Here is a 21,269-nt window from a genome sequence, read left to right as displayed (position 1 = left end):
GCTGATATGAGAAAAGATATTGGGGGAAAAAAAAACTCTGGCTGAGATAGCATATAGCTTGATTTGAGAAGTAATTTGACTTTTCTATTGTCCACAGTGGAAGGGGTCAGAGATGAAAAGGTGGCATTCTCGGATATGGCCAGGGTACAAAGAACATCTATGTATGTGTGAAAGAGCACCATGCATTGCTGGAATTCTGCATTAATTCTCTCCTCATCTTCAGTTGAAAATGTTTGCTTCTTCAGCCATGGAATTTGTGGTTGAGAAAACAGACTCTAGCAATTCATACAGCTCCTCCATATACACCTGTGCCATAACCTTGCTTAATAAAATAACACTTTCTAAGAACATACATCCAATGAAGTTGAGTAATTCAAAGTTTATTGTACTTTTTGTGAACTTAAAAAAAAGGCAGGTACTGATTGCTAATAAAGTTTAGGATAGCAAATGTTGGGGTAAAAGTCATATAAAGATAGAATTAAATTAAAACATCTATAAATATTTAATTAGCTGTTAATTTTTAATTAGCTGTTGCTAGGATCATTAAGAAATGTAAATTGTCATCTAAATATATTTACATTTTTGGATGATTAAAGCAAATTTACTCAGATGAATTAAAAGGCCAAGCATGTAATAATTAAATGATGGAACTGACTCCTTTGGTTCAAATAAAAAATCACATGGCCCAAGATTAATTATGAAAATGTAATATAAAATTAATATTCAACCAAAATTGCAACTAAGTTAGAATCAAACTATAAATGCTAGCATAATTATCAAAAAGCCACTTGAAGTTTGCATCCATGTAATTAAAATGTACAGTAGCTGCCTAATAACTAGAAGAAACTATTATGCATATTTTGAAGAAGCAAATCCCAATAAGTTGAATGCAATTCATTCTCCAAGAATACATAGGATTGCAACCAGCCTAATTTACAGTTGACTTTTAATGTTCTGGATTGCAATACAAATTAGTTAGATGTTATATACAGACCCTAGAATAATTCTGTAGAATGTTCAGAACAAGACCTAGTGTTGCTGCAGTAGTAAAAGTTTCAGAGTAGGGCTGCAGGATCCTGGTTTAAATCCTTACTCATCCTTGCACTGTGTCATTATGCCTCAAGTACAATTATCTCATGGGTTTGTCATGTTGAAAAAACAGGGGAAGCAGAGGCATCTGCTGAATCCAGAGCTAAAAGGAGTGCAGTTTGCATTGAATGTCACAACACACATTTTGTTACTCATTCCTTCATAGATATCCATGGAGGGAGGGTTATTAGGGCATAAGGAGTAAAATAAAACATTATCAATCCATCCAACAAAGTCTATGAATGTATAAACCAAAGGAAAAATAAGTCAAGGTATCATTTAACTAGCTATTTCAACTCAGTTCCTGATTATTCAGTTTTCAGGTGATGTTAGTCTGAGTTTCTTTAAAAAACACAAATGTCCATACATAATATGTTTGAACATAATTTAGTGTACAGCCAGAGGCATGCAAAATTATTATTCCTTATTGTTGCTATCAATGCTAAATATAAGCATGCACAAAAAACTGCTTTGAAGTGTGTTTACTTTAAAGCTCAGTCCACTTCTGATCTATTGTACAGGCAAATTAGCCATACTGAATTACTGATACATGTATGTCCCCTAATATCTGATTGAAAAACACATGTATCATGTAACCATTTTTTAAAAAAAGAGTAGCATTTGCAGGTATGACTTGAATTACAGATAAATATGATTTGAATCTAAAAATCTATATGTCTTTTAAGTCACATTTAAATTAAAATGATCACATGAGTTAATATAAAAAGCCTAGGTACTAATCCTTTAGTTGACAAACCCTAGCTTGCATGCCAATTTAAAGTCAACACCCCTTGATTTCTCACTAGCCACTTACTACTAACACCACAGACCCTTTTGGATTAGTAATAGGAGCACGTGACTGAACAGATATGCAGAAGAGAAAAATGTGATAGTCGTGGTGGGATCTAGGAGATTTCTCCTGAGTTTGGCTAGGAAAATCATTATGTTCAATCCTATACTAGATATGAAGTAAGTTTACATACGCCAAAACAGAGGCGATGTGAGATGTCGTGCTTCTTTTTTCTCTGTTAAATAGCAGGTATGGGGAAATCAGCAAAGTGATAGATGCTACTTTTACCACCAATTCAGCCTCATGCAGGATCCCCTAAAGTGGCTACCTGAATTGGGATAAATGCTCTATTGACTCTAGAGGGATATTTTCTCTGAGAGGAGCATCATTGAGGAGACAAAGTAGAAGATTCAGGTAGTTGCAAAAACATGTGGTTGGGCTAGAATCTCATTAAAAATCAACCACTAAACCTTCTTACAATAATTGTATTGTGTTAAATCAATAAACAAAACTACACAAATTTATGTAACAATATTAATAAATTGTGTCAGTAAAACAGTACTAACTTCAAACTTAGTAAAACAGTAGTAACTTCAAACTTAATCATCATCATAAAGGGGAGTAAAGAAAATGGAAATGAAGTTATAAACAACAATTCCAAAATAGTGACCATATTACTTGAAATTCTTCCTTGGACTTTTGTTGAATAAAACCCTAATTCAAATCCTGACAGACAAAACAGATGAACAATCCACTGTTCTAATCAGGTGTATCGTTCTCCTTCCAGTGTACTTCTTTTAGCCAATTCCTCTTCCTAAAAATCCACAATTCTTGAAAGTCGTTACTCTTTTAAATAGATAAATCATTCAGTGATGGCACCTCTTCCTCTGCAATCTAAAAAGATACGGCCCACTTTCTTCTCAGACGTTATTCTATTCTTTATGTGTCAATACAGATCTCAGAAAGCATTCAGGTGAATCTGAACATTTTTAAGTCTAATAATACACCCCACTTTATATATCTGTATGGACCAATTGGAAACTTAAACAAAAGATAAGTTGACAGCTTACCTTCAACATAGGTCGGGAAAGAAGCCAAGCTCTTCCTTGACTGTAATTAAGACAAACAGGATATCAAACCAAGCTAAGCATGCTGAGGTTTGCATTAAAAAGCCTTTCATGCAGACCTGGCAAAGTTATTCATCACACAATGACAACTGTTACTCAATCTCTGTAGATGGCCTATTAAGAAATACTTACACAGGTTTCAAAGTATCAGTTCTTTATTAATAAGTTATTCTGGAATGTATACCATTAGCATTAATTAGGACTTTCCAGATTTTGATGAGTACAAACAGTAGGTTTTGTAAATGTTAATAATTCTAACACACAAGGTGTCATTAACAAAAATAATGCAAAGATCTCAAGGATTTATATATCCAGAAGTGTGATAAAAGCTTTTAACTGGCCTTTAGTGGATTCGGGCTGCTAAACATATAAACCCTGAATCCTAAAATATAATATATTTTAGAATTTGCTGGGTTTAGCACAATATGTGAACCCATCCCAATGAAGAAACCATGATTTATCAATCATATTGTATGAGTTTGAACTTTATGCTAAACAAAAACAAACAAAATAAATTATGGTTTAGTATTATGACTAAATCAGGCAGTCTGGAATTTAATTCTGAGAAACAACCTACTTCTCAATGGGCTTTTACTTGTAGTTGGGATGTACTTGTAGTTTTAAGTTTCAGCAGTAGTTTTACTTCTAAAGATCAAGCAATAGTTAATTCTTAAATCTGTAGTACAGAATTGGAGAACATCTGCTGGAGTAAACTGCTTCTAACTGAAAATGAATGAAGAGGATCTGTATTATTGGCTTCCTCATCACAAGGATCTTATGAGCAAGTCAATCAAATTATATGGTTTATTAGTTTTGTTATTATTACTTACATAACTTTTTGTGATATGATAAAGGTTCATTTGAAAGTAAATAGGTTTGTCAATGCTGCAATAGCTTGGGATAAGAAAACAGCAGATCCAAGTGAGAAAAAAAAGTTTAACTACCAAATAACATAAGATAGCCTGCTAACAAGGCAGTTTCTGAAAATGAAGCATTAGGTGAAATTGTGACATCTATTTTCACAGAAGAAACTGCTACTGTGATCATCATCTGATCCATTACATGCCTCTATTTTTGATACTCTTGCTCTGGTAAACCTTTTCAATAATTCATCCAATTGCAGTGAGCAGATTATAGTCCATTATCTACTGCATCCAATAGAGATAATAAAGCAGCATAATTAGAAATAGAGTTTCTGAGAAAAGCTTGCTATGATATACACAAACTTAAATTAACTGATAGAAAAGGTTAGACTCATTCTGGCTACTGTTATTACTATAGATTCCTTCTGAAATAGAAAGTGTATGGTGAAAGAAAGGGTGAAGCTTTTACTCTTTGTAACAAATATGTTTGTGCAATATTCTGATTAATCTTGCCTTAATTTAAGCATTTGGTTTTGTACAAAAATAATCATACGGTGCTATTCTTCTCCCCACAGTGTTTTCTACAGAAGTGGATGAAGAGAAAAAGAGAAAAGAGGGAGGGTCTCTGAGATAAAATGTGTCTCAACTTTTGGCTCTGACCTCACTCATTGCTTGCTTTAACCGGTCCCCCAATATGGCCCCTGACAGATTACTCTGAAGAAATGCAGCTATCAGCAGAAAGGTTATCCACTCCTGACCTTAACCCAGCAGGTTGTCTGGGTGAAAATAACTCACACATGAGATTCTGGGTGCTTCCTAACACATTGTTCCAACAGCTACCAATTAAAGTTCCTAGGCAGCTATTCTGTTTTTTTCTCCCTTTCACAATAAATATCATGGGAAAAAAAGAAAGAAGAAATGGTGGTGATAAAGAAAAACTTGACTGGAAGCATCAGAGAACAGGTTCATATTGGAATATGCATTAACGTCAAAATGAATGTTAATATACTAACTCTGAGGAACTCCACAAGTAATTATAGAACTGTGACAGTTGCTTTTCAGAATGATCTTCAGATGTAGCTACTAGGTTAATTTTTTGATATTGGGTAAAAAGCCATTTTTTTTTTCAAATATTTAAGAATTTGGAGAAGCAAGTCTTCTATACTTTAGAAAATCAAACACTTTCTACTAGATTTCAGTGCTATATTCAAAATTTTCAATTATTACTCTAGCAAAAAGTAATTTAATAGCCTTTTTCCTGATAATATGCCATAAGCATAATAGGAAATGTGTACATGCATACACCCATCATTAATAATATTGTTCCTATTGCAGCATCATTGTTTTAAAGCCTCATTTATTGTGTTTGATTATTTGGATTTTCATCCTTTTGGTCAACCAGAAATCTTTTCTGACTCTTCTATAGTACATATTTTGTAGCAGTATTCAACATCTAAGCAGGTGAAGTAGAAATGACTTAATGAATCTGGTTTCAGCTGATTAGTTTTGTGCTCTCTCACACCTAGCACACAGAATGATCCCAAAGAATCAGAATCTCTGCTGCATTTAAAGAACAAAGGAGAGGACTCATTTTTACTCATTGTTTGGAGAAAATATCTAATCTCTCCCATCACAACAAATACTATAAAAATAACAAAGAAAGCAACTGTTAATCTATACATGTAAAACTTGAGAAAAGCAAAGCAATGGCTATGTCTTTTGCCAGTAGAGTATAAAGCTACAAAAATATTGCTTTATCGGGAAAAAAATTAGGAAGTAGAGTTACATGAAAATATGATTTCCACTTGTTCTTTATGGAAGATATTTTATAAGAGAATAAGTCTAACACTCTTTGAGGATTATTTGATGAACTATTTTTTCCAAATATGTAGTACATATACAGTTCTATACTCAAAATAAATAGCACCAATTATTCTACTCTGCTTTCCAATGTCTTCCAGATGTGCCAAACATTAACTCTAAGATTAAAATATTTTGGTCATAGGAATTTTGGCTCAGAATTCTGGGAGTTGAAGTCCAAAATGGACAAATAATATCAGTTGGGTACACAACAGAGATTCAATCTATAAAACATGACCCCCCTGAAGAATGTAAATGCTGAGTTTATAAACCTGCCTGCTTATTAACATGTATTAAATTTACTGGCATTGCAGGCTTCTGATGAAATCTCTAAAGAAGCATTTTTCAAAGAGTGATACACATTTAAAATAGCCACATTTCCAGTTTATTTAATGCAAAACATAAAATTAAACCTGGAAACATTTCTAGTTAAATCCACTGCTTTTAAGAATATTGTACTGACCATTGTTATTCGTGTTAACATTGGAGGTCTTGAATAGAAAGATAAGATAAGGAAATAAAAGGCTTGAAAATTAAAAAGGAAGAATATAAATTACAGGCATTTGCAGACGATTTGGTTTTTATTTTGGAAGAACCCAGGAAATCAGGGAAAAGATTGTTGGAAAGAATAGAAGAATACGGCAAGGTTGCAGGGTTGAAAGTTAATAAAGAAAAAACTAAGTTAATTGTGAAAAACCTTACAGAAAAGCAGAAAAAAGAATTGATAGAGGAATTAGGTATGCAAATTACGAAGAAAATTAAATATCTGGGGATATGTTTAACAGCAAGATGTGTAACAGATAGGAATGATAACTATGACAGACTGATGAAACAAATTACGAGTGACCTGGAAAAATGGAAACACCTGCAACTTTCATTGGTAGGAAGAATAGCCACAATTAAGATGAATATACTGCCAAGGTTGTTATTTTTATTTCAAACAATACCGATAAAATTAGAGAAGAAATTCTTTGAGGATCATAAAATTGTGTTAAAATTTGTTTGGCAGGGAAAAAAGGCAAGAATAAACTTGAAAATGCTACAAGATGCACGAAGTAGGGGGGGGGTTGGCCAGCCGAACTGGGAATTATACTATCAAGCAACAGGACTAGTTTGGATAAAAGAATGGATAGAATTAAGGAACATGAGACTATTAACATTGGAAGGACACGATTTACAGACTGGTTGGCATACCTTTTTGTGGTATGAAGGAGGTAAAACCCATAGTTATTTCAAGACACACTATATAAGGAATGCTTTACTAATAATTTGGGAGAAAATCAAAAAACAACAATATGGGAAAATTCCGGTGTGGGTTTCAGCAATAGAAACACTCACACATCCAAATCTGATAGAAACGGAGAATGTGATTAGATATAAAGATATATTAAATGATAAGGGGGAGCTAAAAAAAAAACATGAGTTGGTGGAGCAGGGAATTGATATGACTTGGTATGTACAATGGCAAATACAATCAAGATATGAGAAGGATGTTAAACAATATGGACTTTATGGGAAATTAACAGAATTGGATGAGATATTGATAGGGAAAGATGAGAAAATGATTAAAAAACTATATGACTATTTATTAACATTTAAGATGGCGGAAGAACAAGTTAAAGGAACTATGATTGCATGGGCAAAGAATTTTGGACACTCAATAGATTTGGAAAAATGGGAGAATTTATGGGAGAAAAACTATACTTTGACAATGTCAACAGCATACAAAGAGAATCTTTATAAAATGTTCTATAGATGGCATTTTCCCCCTTCAAGATTAGCAAAGATGTTTAAGAAAAAATCTACTAAATGTTGGAAGTGTCATCAAGAATTAGGATCCTATTACCATATGTGGTGGACTTGCCCAGAAGCTAAAAAATATTGGATGAAAATACGTGAATGGCTAGAAAGAATGACACTTCAATACATAGAAATGAAGCCAGAGATATTCCTATTAGGAATGATACCAGAAAATTATAGTAAAGAAGATATATATTTGATCATCCATGTTTTGACTGCAGCTAGAATGGCATTTGCTCAGAATTGGAAAGGGGAAAAGATACTAAATGATGAAAATATAATAAGGAAGATATTAGACTGTGCAGAAATGAATAGGATGACTCTGGAGATTAGAGATAAGGAAGATACTGAATATTATAAAATATGGCAGGTATTTTATGCCTGGCTAGAGAGTAAATATGAAAAAGAGTAATAGAAAAAGTTAAGGAGTTTAATTAGATAATATGTGATGTTTTACTTTTATTGATGATACATATGTATTTGGATATATCGGTAATATGATAATATGATTATGCATATTTGTATTTGTAACCCGTTTTGACTCGCTGCTCGATGTTTGATAAGATTGTTTTTTAAGAATAAAAAATTTATTAAAACAAACAAACAAAAAAGAATATTGTACTGTACCTCCTTATTGGTGGGGGTTTCTGCTGTACCACAGACATCTTGATGATGTTGTATACTTGATGATTCAGCACCTTGAGGTGAAGATGGATCAGGAGATGGAGACTACAGGATATACAATAAAATAAAATCCTGAGCAAGTAACATACAATATTTTACTATTTTGGTCTCAAGATTCAGAATTGGGTTGAGGGCTCCAGAAAAATATTAAACTCTAGAAACCATAACATGCATAAGTTCACCAATTTAATTGAATTTCACAAAACTATCTTCAGATTTCTATTTACTTGGAAAGAAATAAAATTGAGAATCACAAACTGGGATATTGGGCTTGAGCAGTACTTCAAATTTAAAGGAAAAGGGCACTTCAAAGCATGCAGGAGTGCTGATGCTTTGCTTCTGGCAAACTCTTAAAGAAATTGCATCTTCTTCTCCAGGAATGCATGATGGCCCTCCACAGCTATAGTGCAATCCCAATAAAAGCCATATTTGTTTTAAGCAGTTGCTGACAGGTAAGAAGCAAAAGTTCAGGAGTATGCCAAAGTACCCCCCAATCTATATGACTCCTACCTTGATGCTGTGGGAGACATTGAAAACCTGGGTATTTTCCCAGGACTTGGGGTAGGATAGTAGTGTGCCCCTGTAAGACTTGATTCTGTTTTGAATGGTTCTCTTATCCTGATGAACATCTCTTTGTTCTTTTATTTTATTGTTCTGGCTTTGTTATAACATAAAGTGTCCAGAGTTGTTGGGAATCAGGCATTCTTTAAATCTATGTAAGAAAGTAAATTTTTCTCTTCAACAACTGGATTCAGTCCTAGCTATGTTTACCCAAGATAGTTCTGGAAACCGCCAGGTTTTCAAAATACATAAAACACTGACATAAACAACCTACCCCATTATTCTTGTTTCATTCATCATACATAGCTCCAAATGGTGGCCAATCCATTTTCAGATACATTTGACAGTACAGTAAGGATGTAACTCCCATCTTCATTCTGCTTATCTTCCCTGTTCCATGATGATTGCTTTTCTTACATACTATACAGTTCATGTACCAGAAGACTAAATAATGGTCTCAATGCAATTCTGTTGCTGAAGCTCAGTTGCCAAGATCAGATCCATATAGGAAATACAGACAGTTTGCTCTGAACCATTAGCACTGTTACATCAGACCAATAAGCAATTGCCTTTGTTGGAAACTGTGTCCTTCTTGCAAGACTTTACGTTATGATTGACGTATTTTCATCCAACAAAAAATGCCAGCACAAATATTAACGCTGCTTACAATATGCAATTCTTTTTTCAGAACTTAAATTTAAATTATCATGTCATATATTAGGCAGAGCAAAGTCTCAGGATAAAATATCCAGTAAAATTAGATGTTTCTACTTTATCTATACATGTCAAATTCACTTTTATTATAATGCAATCTTAGTAACAATTTGGGATTGTGTTGATGAAATCCCTTCAATAGGTATTACCTGTACCCACTAATGTGGGGCTGAGCCTTAATTAAATCAACAGGATTTAGTCCTGAGTAAGCATGCATAGGGCAGCAACATTTATCATTATTTGTTCTATTTCTATAATTTACCTACCATGTTCCTAAGATACTCAGTGCGGTACATCCAGAAATTCTCCATTTTGATGTTGCTGTTATGTTTCTTCAGCAAGAAAATAATCTGCTAGCAGATGGCAGAAAATGACTTTTTCCAGTGGTGTTATATACTCATACTTGAAAATGAAGCCAGTAATAGGAGATGTTGCTGTACTACCTATGTAGATTAACCTTCTCTGTTATTTAATAGCTGTAAGGAGGTCATTCTACTATAGCAGATAGCTCCTGCTCCATAAAAGGCTGTCAGTTGTCTATTCTTTTTATTTATTGCTTTTATTTATTGCCTATATGTATTAGCATTTAATCCTACTAGTAGCTTCCAAATAATAGCAAAACAGTAGCAAATACTATTATCAAAATGTGAAATAGAAAAAGCATTTAGGTTATTTAGTTTATTTTAAATTGATTGATTATATGCCATCAGGTCATTGTCAACTCTTAGCAACCATATAGATAGATTTTCTCCATAATTCTTTTAAAAACCAGTGATGAATTTGGAAATCATTCTACCAGATATCTTTTAAAACATTGTGAACAATGTAGAATTAAATAGATACCAGCATGAATGACATTTTTGCTTTAATCAATAAAATGAAATTGTACTATATAAAATGTAAAGTAAACCTAATGTTGTCTTTAGGTATTTATATAACATAGCACATACATTTTTGTAAAGACCTTAGGAATGGATAAAAAAGGATTTACCACATTCAGCAAATGCACTCTTCCTGGACTTCAGAGTGCTCAAAAGCAAGATTTCACTGTGGGAGACAGAGCTCCATTTTTGTATCTCAAAACCAGCAAAAATCCAGCAGCCCAAAGGAATTTGGGAAATACTCAATGACCAGGCACAGAGGGCAATGGGTTATTTCAAATGCAGTGGCTTCTTCATTGTGACTTAAGAATTAGGCCATACTATATAGCTGCAGTAGTAAAAAAGTAATGGTGGTGAACTGGGCCTTTCGGAAACCCAAGATGAACGAGAATGGTAACTGTTTTGCAAAAATTGCTTTTAAAAATGTTTCATTTCAAATACATGATTTAAACATTAGTCTGTATGTATACATGGAAAAGGAACAAATCAAAAAGTATGATTGATCTAATTGTTTATGATAAAAGATTGAGTGAATGAGAGGTTCTGAATGTGAGACATACCATTTTTAGTGGTATTGTATCAAGATAATTTCCAATCTTGGAAAAAACAGACCAGGAACAAGAAGTAAAAAAAATGATATGAAAGTAGAATGAATGCAGGAAGAGAAAGAATGATTCCTATACAGGTAGTCCTTGCTTAATGACGGTAATTGGGACCAGAATTTCCATTGCTAAACAATACAGTGATAAAGCGCGACGTCATGTAACCACACTGCTTATTGACGGCAGTTCCGGCAGATCCTGGTTATTGTTGTTAAGTGAATCACCGGGAGTCAGTAAGCAAGGACCTCAAGTGACCATGACTTTCAACTTCCTGCTGGCTTCCCCACTGACTTTGTGGGAAGCTGGCAAGGAAGGTCATAAATTGTGACCATGTGACGACTGGGCACTGCAATGGTTGGAAATCCGGACCAGTTGCCAAGTGCCCAGATCACAATCACATGACCATGGGGGTGCTGTGATGGCCAGAACTTTGAGGACCAGTTGTAAGTACCACTTGTTCAGCACTGTCACAAGTTCAAATGGTCGCTGAACGAGTGGTCATTAAACTACCTGTATGAAAAAGTATAAAATAAAGTAATATCACAACAAAATTAATGAAAAGAAGATGTAAAGAAGGAAGATGTGGGAGCTGCTTAGAACAGAGGAAAAATAATTTTATTACAGAGTATCACAGAAACACCAATGGGGAGGGGAACAAGAGACAAGACATTGTTATGTCACAATGCAAATTCTACTCTTTACATACTTGGATGCAATACTGCAATCCAAGTACAAAAGTGTGTGAAGTTACACTGATGGAAAGTATGAAAAAGGATGCTTGGTGGAATTATAAAATGACAAATACCATTGATGAGAACAAAACTTATTCCTGAAAAAAAAATAGGATAAGAGAAAACAACTGTGTAACATGTACAGGTAGTCCTTGCTTAACAACCACAATAGGGACTGGAAAACTGGTTGTTAAGTGGTGTGGTTAAGCGAGTCACCACATGACCAGACCCAATTTTATGACCATTTTTATGATGGCTGTAAAGTGAATCACTGTGTTCATCAAGCAAATCACATGGTCATTAAGCGAATCCAGCTTCCCCAATGGATGTTTTTTGCCAGAAACCAGCAAAAAGGGTTGCAAATCATAATCACGTGACCACAGGATGCTGCAACTGGTCGTAAATGCGAGCCAGTTGCCAAGCCCCCAAATTGCGATCACATGACTGTGGGAGATGGTGTGGTTTGTGACAGTCATAAGTCTGAGTAGAGGTTGTAAAGCACTTTTTCCGAGGCCACTGTAACTTTCAACTGTCATTAAACAAACGGTTGTTAAGCGAGGACTACCTGTATATAGAAAAATAGATAGCTGAAAAGCATGTAGTCAAAGAAAACATGGAATGGTTAGAAGAACCAGAAAAACTGGAGAGTAATTTTGATAGAACTTAAAAATTGGATTGGAATTTGGTATAGAGGGATAGACGCAGAAGAGTCAATGCAATTAAAAATGAAAATGATGAAATTATTTAGATGAAATTCAAGTGAATGATGTTGAAAGGAAAAATGGGAATTACAGTGGTATGTCAACGAATGGAAATGAAATTAATACTATAAATGTTGAAGTCCAAGAAAAAAACTGATGATGGTTCGCAAGAATATAAAGATATGAAGACATACAGTACTGAATAATATTATGTAAACTAGATTTAACTCTATTTTCTTATCTCATGCCTTTTATTTCTTTGGCTTAGTGTTTCTTACTCCCTTTCTGCACTCAGTGTAATGTTACTGACCCAAAATTGAAGTGTGTGATGGTAATATATGTATGAATGCAATGTATGACTTGAAATTGCTATTGAAATTCTGAAATATTTGCAAATCCAGTTTGAACATAGGATAACATACATGCTCTGCAAAGAATTCACCCCAACTCTATAGAAAAAGTATAAACTATGTAATAGAGATTGTAACTGTGATTCTCAATACCCTCTACAATAGCCCTCCCAAAAAAGAGCAGTGGACACATTCTAACATATAAAGATTGAAGAGTGCTATTTATTTAAAAAGATATATGCCTGCTTTGCTACCAAGGCTCATGACATGTAACAAAAGTAAATTCTCTTGAAAAACTGAATTTTGTCATATCTATATAAAAACCTGAATTAAAAAAGCCAAAAGTGATATGACACAATTACTGTCTCCTTGTGGCTGATATATTTTTCAAACCAAAATGCTTGTCTGTATCTTTTTTGTATTATTTACTTGTAAAATAATAGAAACTGAACCTAGTCTTTCAAGGAAGCTTTGATAATTCTAGATCTGGGAGGAGGGGGCAGTTAGTAAGTTAGCAATGGTCTGGCAATTACAACACTTAAAGTGTGCAATTTTTTTTTGCCTCATTGCATAATTTTAGGCATTAGCATAAATAGAAGGCCCTTCCAACTGTGTTCTGAAGTGCAACTCCAAAACCTTTTTTTTAGCAAATGCTGAGTACTTCATCACATCCATATTGCTGGTCACAATCCTTTAGACCCTTGCAACACCTGAAACCTACTCAATTATTCAGTGCAACCTTTTCTATTCCCTTTATTAATAATAGATTGTCCCTGCTGTAGGGGGGAAAAAAAACAGAAGCTCTACAAAATAACTATAGCATCAGATTGAGAACTAAGTTAAAAATAGAATGTATATTACCTCAACAGAGAGGGAGAGAGACATACCTTCAAAAATGTTAAAATTTCACTTAATCAAACCAGATTACCCACATGTATAATTTTTAAAACATCATTAAAACAAATCTGTCCTGTCTAAGGCTTGGAAGTCAAGCAAAGGCTGTCACCAACTGTTCTTCCACATGGCTGAGAGGTAGTCACTGTATAAAGCTGTTGCTCCATTGGTCCCAAAGGAGAGAATGTGCAAACTTAGTAAGGAATACTTTTATTAAATAAATATGTAAGTGAATAAAATGCAAGTCTTTTAACACACTTCTTCCAAAGAAAACTATATTAAAAGCTAGTGGTTTCTAGATACTTATTAAAGGAAATCTGCCTCTGATCAGAAAAATTGTGAGGGTCCAAAATGCCATTATCTGTACAATCTGTTATAGATCTATTTCACAAATGATCCAGCCACTTACTTTTGAGGAGTAGAGCCTGGAGTCCACAGGCCTGAAATTCCCAATCTGTAGTCACCAGGGAGCCCAAGAACCCATTCCTTGAGACCTGCACAGCTCCCGACCCTCCCTTCCGATGTTAAAAATTTCATTGCTTTTTAACTGGAAGACCAACATATAGTAAAATAAAGTGCTAAATCTTCAGCATTATTTTTATTTTGAATAATGCTTTTGGGCCTCAAATATAGCCTTAGGAAAGAAAAATACTGGATTTTTCCTGCATTTTGCCTGCATTTATACTTGTACACATGTCTGTATTTTCCTAGGATGTTTGCTTTTGCTTGTGTAGTATGAATACATTTTGCTTGTTCTTTATTATATTTTAATATGCGGGCATACGGAATGAGTGTTTTGCCTGGATGTATATTTCTGTGTGTATCTCTGATTTGTGTTCTATAAAATGGGTATCACGTGCTTTGTGGGAACAAGCAAATATGCAATACAGCATTTAGAGCTGAGATCCCGTTTTTGGCTTGTATGTGATTTCTTGATGTACATTACTTCTCTCTGAGCTTTATCAGTACATCTTTTAAAAAACAGTCTAAAACACAAAGCGTAGCAGCCTTGATCTGTATTCTAAAATATTTTATGACATACTGTAAATAATCCTAGCAGATTAATAGACAAAAGAATACATTCAATTCACGTAAGAAACCTACAAATCTAAATCAATGATGATTTTTTCCCAAGGACCTGTCAGGCACTTCGGCCAAGGCCATGGCTGCAGCCTGGAATGGGCATGTGATGGAGGCCTTGGACTGGATTGCTCCTACGCGGCCTCCTTCTGTGTGCTGATCTTGGGGTGCTCCTTGGTTTTCCAAAGATGAAACACCAGAAGCGACGCCTAGAGCACCGCTGGAGAAAGACAAAGAGCAAATCCGACCGAACATGAGTAAAAGCCCATATTCAGGCCTACATTGTGGCGATAAGAGGGTGAAATATTATTTCTGCACCCTTATTGCACCTGCCAATAGCCGCCCAGTGGCCCTGTTTAGGGTAAGCTGCTTCCTATTGGGAGGTCTTGGGCCACAGGAACATCTCCAGGACCATGGTGAGGAATATGCATGGTATCTGGCAGGCAAAGTTGCTCAGATTTGCTCAGAGTTGAACTCTGACTGTGGAAGTCCTAATAAGTTGCTCAGGGAACAGTCTTGTGATGTTATCTGGACTGAGTTTGATTCTGTTATGCCCGAGGAAGTGGACAAAACCCTTTTGTCCGTTAGACCAGCCATCTCTTTGTTAGATCCTGGCCCCTACTGGGTTATCAAAGCAGCCTGGGAGGGATAGGTTCATGTGGCAGTTTCAGCCTCTTTGAGAGAGGGGGTAGTCCCACTAGTCTTGAAGGAGACAGTGGTACACTCCCTCCTCAAGAAGTCATCACTGGACCCTTGTTTGTTGGAGAATTATTGGCCAGTTTCCAACCTTCCCTTTCCGGCGAAGATTGTGGAAAGGGTGGTTGGGCAACAGCTACAGAGGATCTTGGAGGACACAGATTATCTGGACCTATTTCAGTCTGGCTTCAGGCCAAGGTACAGTACAGAGACAGCATTGGATGTACTTACTGATGACCCTTGGCAGAGCCAGGATGGGGGTGGTTCATCCATCCTAGTGCTCCTTGATCTCTCAGCAGCTTTCAATACTGTCGACCACAGTATCCTTCTGGATCGCCTGCAGGGGTTAGGAGTGAGGGGCACTGTGCTCCAGTGGTTCATCTCCTTCCTCAATGGTTAGTTCAAGTCGGTGTTGACAGGTGGGGAGAGACTGTGTCCGCACCTCTCATGTGTGGGGTACCTCAGGGCTCGATGCTCTCCCCTCTCCTGTTCAACATCTACATGAAACCACTTGGTGAGGTCATCCACCAGTTTGGGGTGTGGTATGATGAATATGCTGATGATACCCAAATTTATATGCTGATTTATACCCAAATTTATATATGCTGATTTATACCCAAATTTGCACAGGTGAAGCTGTTAATGCACTGACCTAGTGTCTGGAGGCTGTTCAGGTCTGGATGGGGCAGAACAGACTTTGGTTCAATCCTACAAGACTGAATGGGTATATCTGTTTGGACCCCCTGGGTTGGTGATGTCACCATCTTTGGTCTTGGATGGGGCTGCACTTCCCTAGTCAAGACTATGCGCAACTTGGGGGTCCTTCTGGACTCACAGCCACTGCTCAAAGCGCAGGTAGCAGCTGTGGCCAGGAGGACCTTTGCACAGGTTCATCTTGTGCACTGATTGCACCTTTTCCTTGATTGGGAGGCCCTTCAGACAGTCACTCATGCCCTGGTAACCTCATGATTGGATTATTGCAATGCGCTCTACAGGAGGCTGCCCTTGAAGACCACTCAGAAGCTACAGCTGGTTCAAAATGCAGCAGCATGAGCAGTAATGGGCACCTCTCGGTGTGCCCATGTGTCACCACTGCTATGTGAGCTGCACTGGTTGCCAGTTGGTTTCCAAGGTGCTGGTTATTACCTATAAAGCCCTGTATGGCATAGGGCCTGGATATCTGAGGGACTGCTTCTCTCCAACTGTTTTTTACATTCCAGCAGAGTGGATGCACTCCAGGTCCCTCCATTAAACACTGCCATCTTGTGGGACCTAAGAAGCATGCCTTCTCTTTTGTGGCCCTCACCCTCTGGAACAGCATTCTCCCAAAGATGGCACCCTCTCCCCTGGGGTTCCGGAAAGCTTTGAAAACCTGGCTTTGGTCCCAAGCCTGGGCTTGATGATATTATTTGTTCAATGGCCCTTCTTTGGTTTTGTTGTTTTTGCTGTCCATTAGATTATTTTAGTCTGGGCTGTCTGTTTGAGTCAATGTTTTTAGCTGTTTTTATGTTTTCCCTAGTTTTATACACCGCCCAGAGTCCATTGGAGTTGGGCAGCCAACAAATAAATAAATAAATAATCTTCCAAATCTATTATGTACCCTTTTCCGGAATTAAATTCCTATAGAAATGCAGCCACTGGCACTTTGGTATGCCAAGCATATAAACACCACAGTGAGAATTAGGGATACTGTACTGAAAGCAAGAAAATTTTGTAAAAAATAAATACTGCCAAAAGAAGGTATGGAGCAGTGTTATGTGGATAATGGTAGGAAAGAAGATCTGCTATATGGATGATTTAAAAGGTCACATATTTCAAAAGTGTTATCAATAGCTTAGGGTGATATTCTGTTTCTGCACAGCAATATACTATTGATGACAAAAACAAATTTATTAGCACAAGTGCTTAGAATTTTTGTCATAAGGTTCATGTTCTATGCGAGCCATCTTAAAAAATGTTTTATTTTTTTTCCTTCCCTTTTGTTTGATACACAACAAAGATCAAAAGGTAGCCAAGAAGAAATTGTTTAATAATTATAATTTTAAAGCACATTTAAAAAACAGCAGACATCTTTATTTTATGTAATGTGATGTTTCCAAAGCAGTTAAAAACCTACAATCAACCCACCAAAGATATAAAATAATAATTTAATGAAAGTTCTGATATATTTGTTATCAAAATGCAATTCAAAAGTTGGGATACTCACATCTCCCTCTAGTGGTCTTTGATCCTCACCATCCCTGGTTGGGCTGATGTCCTGTCTCATCACCCAGATGGGTTCTTTGGGTTCATCAGGAGTATATGGAGAACGAATAGTCCTTGTTTTCACTTCCTCAATAGCTTCCTTAATGTCTTTAATTGCAAGTGATATGGCATCCCTTTTTTCTTTGCTATATCTTTGCACCAATTCACCTGCATTAACAGGTACTCTAGAGCTGATCGAAACCTGATTGCTGCTTTCATGGCGCACGTTAGCAGGAATGTTAGTGTCCACATTTTGTTCTGCTTCTGGCATGTCTTCAGCATCTTTGTCTAGGCTCTGAGAACTCATGCTTTGTTTGACTTCAGCTACAATTTGGTCTATATCTTCCTCTTGTTCATAACTGTCCATACGTGGATACGGGGCAAATTCTGCCTCCTTCTCAGGACTGTCAGACTCTCCATCAGAGCGCTCATCATAGTGGTGGAGGCGTGCACCCAAAGCCTCCTTTCGATAGTTGTCAGCTTCTTCTCTCTCTTGCTGATACAGTCTAAGACCTTCCTGGACATCAAGGTCAGGTGTGTCACCTATCTCTTCATATACATGTTCCTGCAGCCCATAATCAGCATAAGGCTCAGCATACTGTTCATCTTCCCCTCGATGAAAGAGCCTGTGAGTGTACACATACCCAGAATATGCTGCATTCATGGCTTCCTCATGCTCAATGGAATGAAAGTGCAAGTGGTTGGGAAGAGTTCGGTTATGAATTGTTTCAGCATGCTCTGCCTCAGCATTTTCAGTGTACTCCTCTGCTTCAGGTCGGTACTGCACTGCATAGGCACTCTCATCCTCATTCTCTAGTACTCTGTCACCTTCATAGCTGTCCTCTGCTGTGGCTATGACATCTCCTTCAGCAGTGTCAGTATGATAATGGAAGCCACTCTCAGTGCTAGCTGACCGTGCTAATGTGCTTTCCTCTTCCTGTCTAGAAGGTCGTTCATGGCTGCCATTGGCACATCTTGGGTAATGAATGGCATATTGTTGTTGTTCCTCTTCTACTTCAGAATGTTCTAGGTCTGCCTCTACAGATTCATTCACTTCTCTACTTCCTAGTTCATCACTGATCTCTCCTTCAGGCGGTCCTTCAAAATGGTTCATGGCAGGTTCTACTAGATATTTCACCTATTCTATTGACATTTTGTGTGTTGAGGCTGTAAAGAAGTTACAAAAAGAACACCTTATTACATACAAAAAAGAAAAAGATATTTTAAAGCCCATTACAGCAATAATAAAAAATATGCAGTCAGTTGGCATTTCTACTTTCACAAAAAATGTCTCATAAATAAGAATTCTCTACAACTGGAAAGACAAAAATCAGAAGTGTTACCATAAGCAGAAACCACTAGCAACAGTTGAGAGAATGAATGGAATAGGATGACTAAGTGACTAACAGAACAGAATAGGCAGATTGATTAGACAAACAGGATGAGAAATATTCAACAAAAGAAATTTGCACCTAATAAAATATATTAGAAATGGGAATGAAAGAGGAGAGGATACAGAGAGTATAAATAACTACATGAAAAAAAGAGAATATAAAATGTGTGCAGGTGAAATACTTGTCTCTGCATGTATGTAACTATTTAGATATTCCTGCCACAAGCCACACTTCAAAAAACAGGCAGGGACAACACAAAAATGAATCAATATTCATTTAATTAATAACTGATTAAAATAAATTGCTTGTAAAATAAAGTAACCTATTCATAAAATTACTTAGCCCTGTACCTGCATGTACCAACTTTTTTTTTTTTACAAATGCAAACCACTTTTACCCACAGAATGTGCAAGTGTGCACATCATACTCCCCTCCCAGCAGAGTCAGAAAAAAAAAATGAAGAAAAAATCCAGAATGGAGATAAGCAGTGAGAAGGGAAAGGAAAGGGGGCAGAATAAAAATGAATAGAGATAAAGCAAGGGAAAGAGGTAACCAGACAGAAGGGAAAAGAGAGAGAAGTCCTGTTTAGCCATGAAAATCAATCAATCAATCAATCAATCAATCAATCAATCAATCGGCAGGCAAGCAACCCCTGCAAGTGATAGCAAAATGTCAAAGACAACCACTTTTCTCCATGCTTTTCAGTCTAATTTTAGCTTGTCCCCATTCCGTTGTTTTTAACAGCATCTTGTATTCTTGATTACAATACAATACAATACAGCTGAATGTAAGATAACCCCCTCCCCCAATTCACAGTTAATTTCAGGGGGGGAAATCACACCTTCTGTTTGATCCCAGGAAAAGACGTTTGGTTTAAGGACCTGCAGGCAGGTGTTATATGTGGTTGAAATATGTTTTTATTCTGCAAAGCTCAATGTAAGGTTTGAAATGCGACATTATAAATAAGGACAGCTCTAGAGCATGAACTGTCATCAAACCATGCACTCAAATAAAATATAAATTGTATTCATGGTTTACTGCAATTTCAAAAAAAGTTGTTTACCAAACAGGAGTATTTATAATTTGAAATGTATCATGCTAATAAATATATAACACATAGAACTGACACAAAACCACAAATCTCTCCAACTAACGAGTGGTATAAATAACATGTTACCATTTCCACTAAGCCCACTGATTGCAGTACTTGGGAGACAATTTCATTACTATTCATTACTGGAATTGCTTGCATGCATTATTTTAAGTCTTCATTGCTAAATCAAGAGATGGTAATTATCCATAACTATCTCTAAGCAGTGGCCAGGAGAATTAAAGATAACTAAACTTAATTAAACATTCTTGTAATGGGGATGGGAGGGACCCCAACCCTTCCTCTCCCCTTCCCCTCCCCCCTTCCTCTCCCCCTCCCCACTGTCAACTTTCAAAGATGGATTCTAGATGGATTCAACTTTCTAGGTGGATTCAAAATGGAGTCATGCAGCTCTAGAATTGAAGAAGGAACATGATAAGCTCACATCCATTCAACTTCTGGGAACTTCACACGTTTATGGTAGCAAGATGGCCCTTGGGGCACACATCACACAAATCTTGTCAACAGAGGGGTCCAAACCATCCCAGAAGCCGGCTATTCATTCCAATGGAGGAACAAGTTAATCAAGCAGGAGTGTTATCTCTACCAGGACTATAAGAGGCAAGGGTTTAGTAGAGAAAAGCATATAAATAGGCAGTTTGAAGATACTGTAATTCCCATCTGCATTGTACACAGCTACAGTAATTCTTGTGAAGTTTAAACTATGTATTAGCCTGATGTCTTCTCAGGATACAAGAAGTTTTTCCTTAAATGCTGGCAGCCTCATTTGTACCAACTGAAGTTTCCAGTTTGTTTTCGAATATGGCTCATGGAGAGCAAGTTACAGTAACCATTGTATATTCCAAGTTCATCTGATTTTTTAAATCTTTGAAAGAGGAAACTAAGCTTTCAGTATTCACCAAGCCTGTCCATTAATCTTTTTCCAAAGGAAGAGATAACGTGATATTTTCTGATTGACAGAATAATTTCCCCAAAATTGCTACATCACACATCTATAAAATCCAATCCTTTATGAGTTAAATTGCCCTCAAATTTCTTGCAACGTCACTAGATATAGCAGATAAATAGACTAGAAGTGTATGAATTCAAAATGTAAC

At 36.4% G+C, this 21,269-nt stretch overlaps 1 protein-coding gene across 2 annotated transcripts in view; it reads right to left on the bottom strand.

The window, feature by feature from the left end:
• APBA1 (amyloid beta precursor protein binding family A member 1) overlaps nucleotides 1-21,269 on the bottom strand; it is an 85,525-nt gene that overhangs the window by 18,823 nt on the left and 45,433 nt on the right. For both annotated transcript variants that reach the window (XM_088129984.1, XM_088129985.1), the window contains exons 2-4: nucleotides 17,630-18,834; nucleotides 8,157-8,258; nucleotides 2,950-2,989 (exon numbers count right to left, since the gene is read on the bottom strand). In XM_088129984.1, the coding sequence (XP_087986110.1) occupies nucleotides 2,950-2,989; nucleotides 8,157-8,258; nucleotides 17,630-18,781 (1,294 nt within the window). In that variant the 5' untranslated portion in view covers nucleotides 18,782-18,834. The remainder of the gene's footprint in view (nucleotides 1-2,949; nucleotides 2,990-8,156; nucleotides 8,259-17,629; nucleotides 18,835-21,269) is intronic.

The sequence above is a fragment of the Python bivittatus genome, unplaced genomic scaffold (genome assembly GCF_059951505.1).
Source record: "Python bivittatus isolate LINGU-HERP-01145 unplaced genomic scaffold, Pbiv_v1 ctg000850_np1212, whole genome shotgun sequence".
NCBI lineage: Eukaryota > Metazoa > Chordata > Lepidosauria > Squamata > Pythonidae > Python > Python bivittatus.
Note: the sequence above shows the minus strand (reverse complement) of the source record. Positions and strands in the feature narration are given on the sequence as shown.